The following is a 10325-nucleotide window of genomic DNA, read 5'->3' on the forward strand; positions in this document are numbered from 1 at the left end:
TTATAGATAATTTTTTCTCCACTGCTATAACTCGTTCGTTTCTCTTTTATCCGCGAAGATATTTGAGAGGTAGTTCCAGTTGGGTAGTGGGGAGTGAGGGATGTCGTCTTCCACTGGCCTCCCGAGCTCCGGCGTCGGAGGAGGCGGCGGCAACGGCGACGGCGGATGGGTGCAGCCGTTTCCATCGAAGACGTCAGTGCAAACGTTGGGAAAGAGGATCCAGAAGGAGATGCTAGAGCTCAACGCCGATCCCCCCGCCGGTTGCTCCGCCGGCCCCAAGGGCGATAATCTCTTCCACTGGGTCTCCACCATGATCGGACCTCAAGGTATTCTATTGTACTCTAACTAACCCCTTTCTCACCTCCGCCTCTTATTCAATTGAGAACCACCTCACCCTCGAATATTTCGATGAATTAGTTTCCACGAATTCTAGAGTTGAAGGTGTAATCCTCTGTATGGAAGAATGGGACTAGGGTTATTGATGGCATGTGTTAGTTATGGCTTGAATGTATTTTCACTTAGAATGTTTAATTCCATAGGGAAATATTTTTAGTCCTTAGTTTGTTTCTTAATTAATGAGTTATGGGTATATTTCTGACTATTTATCTGTTTTGATCTGGGGAATTATTTATGTACTAGTTGAAGCATGTTTTATTTGCTATAACTTAAGACTGGTGATGCCATTTGCAATTAAGTGTCCTATACTTCTTTTATCTTTACATGTGTTTTGACATGAAGAAAATGCCGAAGCAGAACCCCTATAGCTGACTCTATTTGAAGAAATGAGGTTTTCTTGATTTTTTTTTAAGAATTACCAGGACTTCACTACATTTTCCTTCACGCTTTTCGCCTTTTGGCAAGGATAGTTGAAAACGTGAAGAACAAGGTGAATCATTCTATTTAAAAATGTTTCCTGCATCGAAATTCAATTAATGTTTTGCTTGCTTCATGTCTATTGTTGGATTTATTTCTATTAGGAAACTGCTTTATAGTTGTAGCTTGCTAGATTGTCGAGGTGTCTAGATGATCCCTAGTTGGTGGGGACCCTTTCCTGCTTAGTGACATATGCCATCAACTTCACCAAAAAAGGGAGTGGGATGAGGAATATATAAATAACTAAATAAACCATTCTAAGGTGATAGAAGCTTAGATGAATCAATATGAACGTATGATTTCATGACATATTAATTTATAAATAGAGAAGTGAGGAAAAAATACAAATAAGAACAATTAAAACAAAAGGAAGTATGCAGACTGTGAAAATACGTGCTCTTGTGCAGGAGGGGGAGGTTGGGTAAAGGAGGAAACATATAAAGTAAAAAAAGGAGTGTAGAATCAAATAAAAGAAGGAAAAATAAAGACAAAATATAATGGAAAAGACAAAGTAGGAGTTTGAACACCCAAACATACTGAGGGCAGACAAAATATAATGGAAAAGACAAAGTAGGATTTGAAGACCCAAACATAATGAGGGCGGAAGCAGTGGAAAGAAAGGAAAAGCAAAAGAGGAAAAGAAAAGGGAAGAAAAGGACGAAGAAAAGAGAAACAAAAGAAGAAAAGATAGAGATTAAAGAATGCTAAAAGTGATCTATTCATTTGCAAAGGCATGGATGTTATGATATTAGAGCGTGGGTTTAGAAAACCTAAAAAATGCCAGCTTTCTTGACAAATTCCTCCATTACAAAGAATGATCAAGACAAGAAAGAGGGTGGTGGTGAGTGGTAAGCAAGGGGATGTCTTCTTCCACTAGCTTCCTAAGCACCATCGCCGTTGACAATATTGAGCAAGAGGATGACATTTGAAAGGGTGGAGCAGTAGAGGAGTGCACAAGTAGGGCCACCAATGATGTTGATGTTGATTCGATGCCAACTCGCACTGCTGACTACTTCATTAACCTTGGTGGCAAAATTGGCTAATGTGGTATTCCTAAGCTTTGCACAATTGATGAGTGGATGTCAGATTTACATAATTTGGTTCTTTTACTTTTTTTTTTTGTTTTTTATACCATGAAATGCATTAATATCAACTAATCTCTAGTTTATGTTTGCTTTTGCTTGTTAGTTATATAAAAATATTGTATAAGAAAACGAAATTTTAGAAGGATTCAACTATGGGTTATTTAGCTGATATTGTTCTTGTATGTAGGTTCTCCATATGAAGGTGGAATATTTTTTCTTGACATCGTGTTTCCACAAAATTATCCATTCAGACCCCCCCAGGTATGAGAAAATTGAACTGGGAAATGAAACACCATGTTTTCACTTCTATGAAAGTCATACATCATAATGATATCTTAAAAATTTTTGGTTATATAACAGTACTTTAATATGATGTTGTCAAGTCATATCATCTGAATTTCTTCAGTTCTTTAGATCTACTTGGATTTAACAATATAGCACTTATCTCTCTAATGTTTCCTCTACCCAGTGACTTGCTGATTGTATATGATGCATCCACATAATATTAATAAATTCATGTAGACTGGCAATTTTTAGGATTGAAAGTTTTATAGGTGTATGGTTGTTTCAAATTTTTGGGTGTTTGTTGGGTAAAGGATGTCTGATGAAGTTTTGCTAGGTTTCTTAGTCAAAAAAAGTCATAAAAGTTTTAGAAACCGCTTCTTGAATCCCAATATTGACTTTTTCAACCTTCAAGTTGAGTGCAGCCTTGTTTTATTCTTAGTTTGGTCGACATCCTTTACCATATGTAAGAAAAGAAGTAGAGGTTTTGGATCTGTACTGTAGTTTCTATTCCAATTGGAAGTTCTTAAAGCACATATAAAAGTCCTTCAAGTATTGTCGATAAAAAGAAGATGAAATAGAAAGGTTTCGATGCTTCTGCAATGATCTAGAGCAGTAAATGTAACAATCCAGAGCCTCACCTAAAGGGCTAGCTAAAAGGTATTATTTGGGTTCTCTGGCTCTGTATAAGAACCTAAGATCTTCCCCACAAATAATTAATGTGGGGCTAAATACACACCCACATAGGTCCTCACATACTTTCGTTTAATCTCTGTCATCATCGCCAAGCTAAAGATGCAAATCCATTCAAATCCAATCACAAACGCCACAATCAACTTATGGTCCATTTAAATGGGCTTGTGCTGTAGCGTCCCCTAGTCCACATAGGTTATCGGTCTACTCCGCTTTGATACTGTGTAATAACTCAGGACTTTATTCAAAAAGATTAATCAGAAGGTATTATTTGAATTTTTTGCCCTATATAAGTATATAAGATCTTTCCAACGAACAACCGATATGAGACTAAATACACGCTCATGTAACCGATATGCCTTGGTGAGAATGCTAGGGCTTAAGTGGGGGGAGTATTTGAGGACTTATGTTAGCATGTATTTAGTCCTGTATAGGTTATTTACTGAAAAGATCTTGGGTATTTATGCAGGATCGAAGAATCCAAATAATACCTTCTGACTAATCTTTTTGGGTGAAGTCTTAGGTCGTTATAAATGATATCAGAGCCGACACAACTCATAGCCTATATGGGCTAGAGGATATTACAGCACGGGTTCATTGAGCTGACCATGGATCGATCGTGGTGTTTATGAATGGATGCATAGATTTGAATCCTTAGTTTGGCAAGGATGCTAGGGCTTAAACAGAAAGAGTATGTGAAGGCTTGTGCAGACGTGTATTTTGTTCCACATCAGTTATTTATTGAAAAAATCTTGAATGTTTCTACAGGGCCAAGGAATTCAAATAATACCTTTTAGCTAACCTTTTGGGTGAGGCTCTAAGTTGTTAGAGTAAAATTTGAGAAGTTTCTAGTTGTTGACTTCTCCACCTCATTCGATCAAGGCCTAGGAGAAGAAATAGGTTGAAAAACCAGTAGGATTGACCTCTCAACTGAAACACCTGTCAGCAAGATGAAATAGAATTTAGCTTTAATTTTGGGGTCAAAAATTCTAATCCGCTCACCATCATCGGTGGTCAGTTCCATTATTTTAAATGCATGATCATTCTGGTGAATTATTCAGTCAGATGAGTTGGCCAGGTGTCAGAGGATCAAAGTTTTCCTCTGCTTTCTTTATCTTCACGTTTCTTTCTCGAAGAAATGAAGTTCAACAAGGTTGGCATTTCACTAGAAACAAAGATCTACCAGAATTCAGGGTATCGTTATTCTTGGCTGCATTTATTATTCTTGACTTTGCCATTTAAAGATTGGTGTTTATTTTTCTTGCTCATCCTTGGTTAGCAGGAATAAGTCAAAATTGAATAGACCTGAACTGGTAGGAAGTTTCTGCCTTGCAGAAAAATAACTTAGTGAGAGATTGCATGCCAGAGTAGTATATCAATTGCATGTTGTCAGCATCTTGATTTAGTGGCAAAGGATAGAATAAAGATCTTCTGCTTTAGTGCCATGTTACACAAGGGAGTAAATAGAGTGAAACCAGTCATTTCTAATAGTGGCTATTTCTAATAGTTTTCATTTTATCTGCAATTGCATTGGAGACTTACTATCACATTCTACATGCCATTCATTTTCTTTCATCTTTTGATTCTGATCCCAATTTGATCATTTTGCTTTGCAGGTTACATTCAAAACTAGGATATTCCACTGTAATGTCGACTCTACTGGAAATCTAAATCTGGACATCTTGAAAGATGGTTGGAGTCCTGCTCTGACAATTTCAAACGTGCTGCTGACCATTAAGGCAATTATCACCAATCCTGATCCATGTATGTACTATTATTTCTTTTAGTCTCTGATCTTTGATTTTGTTGATGAAGTACCATTCTACATGTATCCTTTAGTCATATGAAAAATCTTGGATTTGGATATTCTCTTTTAAAACATTGTGTTCCATCTTTGCAGATAAACCCCTAGTGTCAAGCATTGCTTGCTTGTATTTGACAGATAGAGCTAAACATGATGAAATAGCTGCTGAATGGACAATGCGTTTTGCCAGATAAAGATATCAGCATCCTGATAACCAGAAAGCTAATGCAGAGAATTTGGTGAAATTAATGATCATAGAAAATTTCCTGCAATAGTTTGAGAAGCTGGATACAGTGCTCCTGATGATATGATAAGCAACTGAACTTGTTTTTAGCTGTAAATAGTTTGTTCCTCTATGTTTTTCCAGGTAAGGACTCTTGTATTTGAGCATGAGTATTGCAAGAGAGAATCAGAGAACAATGTCTATCTGCTATTAAAATGTACAGAATGGCCTTGTTTTTGTTGTGAACTTGTTTTCTTGATGAGCTGAACATTCTATAAGTGGCACACAAACTTCTCAATGCGTGCTTAAATCATTTGAGTTCAACATCATGTTTGAGGACTTTAAACTTTTACAGTTGTGCCTAAGATTGGTTTCTACGTTCTTTGTCAAATATATTGTTAGAGTGGAGGATGATAGAGGACCCTCATCAGGAACCTAGGACCCTTGTCAGAAATCTAAAAATTCATTGATTGTGATACTGGTAACCGGACATACCATGGTCAAGAATGAATTCAAGCATATGATTGGTTCAGAGGCACCTAGCTACTTTAGCTATTTGGACTAGCCAACTACGTTAAATTTTCCTACATTGGTCATCTCTGAGAACTATGACTGTCATGTTGTTAAATTTTTTGATGTCTTGAGTGTCGATTTTCTGCAAACTGAAATGGTTTCTAAACTTTATTATTTGAAGATAATCGTCTCCACAAGGAAAAAAAGATTATAGACCAGATGCACAATAAATCAGCTAGCATCCTAAAGCATTTATATTTCTTTTCAAACTACAGGAATTAAACAATTGTGCTTGGTTCTCTTGTCCCTGGAATTGATAATGGTTTCATTAATACGCAATGAAGAGTTTTTGTATTTTCACGTTACCTTCAAAGGGTGAAATTATCGTAAGGTGATATTCCTACTCTTACAAGATGGACATTGGCAGGAGGTGTTGCATTGGATTCAAGACCCTCAAATATATTATGTTTCTTGAAACATCAGGAATAAACTATTAGACCCAAGATTACATTTTAAGTCTCCATTTCTATTTGAATGGAAAAGCAAGAAAAGAACTCCAAAGTCATTGTTAAATCAGATGCAACAATCTGAAAGGTAGGGTAGCAGTCGAGTAGATCTTAATTTTTGTCAAAAAGAATGGACAGGTGGACCTCAAATTTTAGAGAATGAGAAGGGTTGTTGTTGGCCTTTAATTTGATTCTAATGTTCATGTTTCTAGCCCTTGGTTCAACCTCTATGGGGACCATAATTTAAATATAGTCATATCAGTCAGTATATAATCTTCTGTGCTGCTAAGCTTATTCTTTCATTTAAATATTAATAAAAAACAGGGGGGTGGATTCTGTATCCTTATTACCATTATTAGCATCACGGCACATTAGTATCAAGAATTTCTGAAATAAATTTTGTGGAAAATTGAGTCCTGTAACTGCCATCAGAATGTACACACACACACACACACAAAAAAAAAAAAGGGAACTGCCATCAGATGAAAAGAAACCATTTAAAGTTGATCTGCGTGTATGAAAGGATTGGGATGTTAAGTTCTTTTGAGAAAAAATTGCACACAAGAACAGTCACCATATTTCTTCAGGTGATTGAACGTTTCATAGCTAAATGATTGCTGTAACTATTTCTGAAAACAAATTGTTCACAGATTGTTCAAAAATTTCATATGTTGCCTTTTTTTTCGAGGATAGTGCACTTACTGATAAGATACACATGAACTATTTGTTGATTATTTTTTTTAATTGTTGTCATTAAGTCTTACATGCTTTATTTGTTCCCCTCGGATCCATTTTCTATTTCCTCACCTAATCTTTTTTCTTCCCTTTTATTTGGCGGGGGGGCGGGGGGGTCCTCCAACTTTGACTACTTTCTGCAAGTACCCAAATTTCAAATCCTTCCTTGCCAAATTATTCAGGAATTCCGATCTTGTGACCAATGACTAGATAAAGCTGTTGGTGAATCAAATGGTTAAAGCCAATGTTGTGATAAATGACCTGATAATGCTCTAAGTGGATCAAATGGTTAAGTTTATAATATTTTTCATGCACCAAAATATGTCCCATCTGATTCTAGGATGCTTCAATCTCACTCTTAGTTCAAACTGACAGCTCTAAAGAGATGTTGATCTTTCAATTAACTTGACCTTTTGAGACAGACACTCTACCTTCTGTGAAGCAACCTGCCCCTCCTCACCTAAGCTTAAGTTGCACATAAAGCAGTCTCTCGCTCCTGCCCTCCTGAAAGAGGAAACAAGCAGATGCTCTGGTGGTCTTCTTGCATCAACAACAATGGCGAGCAAATGCGAACCAATCAAGCAACGGCGATACGACCCGAGCATGTCCAGAAGAACTAGAAAGCCCACTTCCACAACCACCACCACCAAGAGCTCTCAGGATGAAGATGAGGAGCTGCAGAAGAAGAGCAACGATGGCTTCCATCGTGTTTCGTTGAAGGAGCTGATGAAAGAAAGCAATGGAGAGAAGGCTGAGAATGGAACCGAGGCTGAGAGTGGAACTGTTCAAGATAATGTGGATGGTAAGAAGCTCATGGAAGCAGCAGCAGAGAAGAGCCTCCCTGTAGTAAGAAAACAAGGTGAGGGTGTGGAAGCAGCAGAGAAGAGCCTCCCTATAGTAAGAAAACAAGGTGAGGGCATGGAAGGAGCCACAATGGCTGGACTGGTGACCCGGTACGCAAAGGTGTTGAACCATTTGATCAAGGTAAAGCGCAGCTCGAAGAAGAAAAATGTGGTTCAGCTGTTGATTTAGTGGATCTCAGATGGTGTCTTTTTTGCAGTTTATTGCTGGCTATAGCCATGAATCATGTTTATATGGGTGATGAATGCATGATATCATAAAAGAGACAAGGGTAGCTCATTTTAAGAATTATTTCTATGGCTTTCATATCACTCTTGCCATGGTTTTAAGCTTCAAATCCGGCTCCTGATCGAGTAGTACAGATCTCATGGAGAAGGCAAGATTGGTAGCATGCTTTTTGTGATACTTGAGGAAAATTGTTATTACATTTTTCACACAGTAGTAAATTACAAATCTATGAAAGTGCTTTAATGAGTAATAAATATCACTCGGCTGGTGTGTTGCTATTTCATTGTTCATTCTGAATTAGTATCAAAAAATTTGTCACGCGATGAAATAAAGGAAGAGCAAGCCGCTTGAGTGACTTTTTCGCATGAGAGTTTGAGTTACCAAACAATTATTTTTGGTTTCTTCAATCTACAGATTTTATATATTTTTCACAAGTTTTTTGAGTGCAAATCCAATGCAACATTAGATGCACATTGCGCATCATGTCAAACAATATGACATTTACATGGGCTAAGGCATGACAGAAGTAGTATCAGAGATTAGGGTTAAGATTAATATCAGAGTTAGATTTAAAATCACTAAGGATTATGATAATTGGTTGGGATTCTGTGCATGTAATGGCTTCAAGTGTGGAAATTAGCTCAAGGGTTCATCTTGATAGGGTATGCTCGCGGTGAAGTAAGGGCAAAGAGAAAATTTTGTGCTAGTTCTATTTGAAATTTTGAAATTTTGGGTCTTCTCAATATCAATTTGGTCAAAAATCATTTAGAGAATTCAAAATTTTGATGAGTTTAGACCACAGTTGTGTTACAAAAATATGATGGGAGTAAGGTTACAGATATATAAACCTCTCTTATGTCCTCATTCTCTCCCGTCGGGATGCCACCACCAGGGGCCCACCCCTTCTCTGGTTCTAGTTCCTTATAAGAAGCCTGGGTGGATAACTCTTCTTTAAACACCATCTTCCCCACCTTATATTTGTTTGCAAAAGAGAAGAACCTAAGTGTAGCCGAGTTCATGGCCCAATCTGATTGGACAAATAATTTCAAGTGCCCACTCCCCACAACTGGCATTACCGAATATCAACATCTCCAAATCATCCTCAACGAAATTCATCTTAGATTATAGAAAATGGACATGGAGTTCATCCAACAGGTACTCGGTTTTCAATTGCTACAAGTTTCTAATACATGGGAGGGGTCATCTCTCAGTTTGGCAAAGTGACTTGGAAGCTTCCCTTACCAAAGAAGTGCAAAATTTTCAACTAGCTTTGCTATAACAATCGGGTGCTAACCTGGAAAGTTCTGAATAAAAAAAGAATGCAGGGTCCTAATCAATGTTCCTTATATGGATATCACAGTGAAACTTCAGATCATCTCTTTGTATCATGCCCCTTCACCAAGAAAATTTGGAGCCAACTACTTCCCCATACACCTCTTCCAAATGAAGTCCAAGAGTTCTAGCACTTTTGGAGACAACGGTATGCTGATAAAAAATCTTTGACAGCCTCAGACACCCTGGTCACTATTACTTAATTGTGCATTTGGGTAGAGTGCAACAATAGAATATTTGGATGTGAAGCTCTTTGTCAGATTACCTTGGCGAAGAAGATCATCTACCTTTTTGGTGATTGGACAAGGAGCTTAAAAGGCGAACAGTTTGCCAGCCTCCACTATAAGTTTTCCCCTTCTTTGGAATACTTCCTCCCCTCTACTTAAGCTAGCGTATGTAGTCATAACACAGGGAGATAGAAACTATTGATCATGCTTCTCTACCCTCCTACCTTGCTCTCTCTCCTAGACACAACTCTTTCATTCATAACTATGTCACTTATCCTCTAATCTTCAAGTTGTAACCGTCAGCTTGCTATTACTATGCATAATATATTCATGAGGGAAGTGTCTCACTAACTTCGTTTATCAAAAAAAAAAAAAAAACTCCCTGTAAGAACACCAACCTATATCACAATGCTCTCCCTTATTTTGCGAATCTGGCGTTCAGTCTAGGAGTGATTGATTCTTGTGGGTGCAAAAGTTAATCCAAACCAACCTCACAGATCTGTACTATCGGTTTAGACTGGGTCCAATTGCTACTCATCAATCTGATCAAAAGTCAGATTGGGTTTGGTTAAAGGTTCCTCCAATTCGACCCCACCTAAAGCAAAACTAAATTTGATCCATACATCTTCCAGCTTGCCCATCCTTTACACAAAGCTCGCAAGATGTTGACCATACTCAGCTCGGCTTAACCTAACTAGATCCAAACTACATTTGGATTGGAAATATGGAAATTATAGACTTGAGTCATGTTTAGATTAGGTTGGTTAAGGTTTATATCTGATTGGGTTGCATCAAAGTTGGTAGTTTATTAAACAAATTTGGTATAGGTTTAATTCTTTGGACTAACTCGACCAACTTGAGTTATATTGTTAGTTGTTATGGTTACCAAGAAGTGGGAAGCAAGAACTAGCTTTTGCTAGAACTCGCCATTTGGATGTTTTATTGGTTTCAACTCCGAGTGAA

At 37.5% G+C, this 10325-nt stretch overlaps 2 protein-coding genes across 2 annotated transcripts; both read left to right on the forward strand.

The window, feature by feature from the left end:
- The first annotated feature begins 51 nt into the window (after positions 1-51).
- Positions 52-5206, forward strand: LOC105046481 (constitutive photomorphogenesis protein 10). The gene is made up of 4 exons (XM_019851142.3): positions 52-326; positions 2146-2219; positions 4550-4697; positions 4834-5206. Exons 1-4 carry the CDS (start codon positions 101-103, stop codon positions 4929-4931), a joined length of 546 nt encoding a protein of 181 aa, XP_019706701.1. The 5' UTR covers positions 52-100; the 3' UTR covers positions 4932-5206.
- Positions 5207-7134: 1928 nt separating this feature from the next.
- LOC140858624 (uncharacterized) lies at positions 7135-7866 on the forward strand. Its single transcript, XM_073259894.1, has one exon. The coding sequence runs from the start codon at positions 7270-7272 to the stop codon at positions 7744-7746; it is 477 nt and encodes a 158-aa protein (XP_073115995.1). The 5' UTR covers positions 7135-7269; the 3' UTR covers positions 7747-7866.
- Positions 7867-10325: the final 2459 nt, after the last annotated feature.

This window comes from Elaeis guineensis, chromosome 6 (assembly GCF_000442705.2).
Source record: "Elaeis guineensis isolate ETL-2024a chromosome 6, EG11, whole genome shotgun sequence".
Lineage (NCBI taxonomy): Eukaryota > Viridiplantae > Streptophyta > Magnoliopsida > Arecales > Arecaceae > Elaeis > Elaeis guineensis.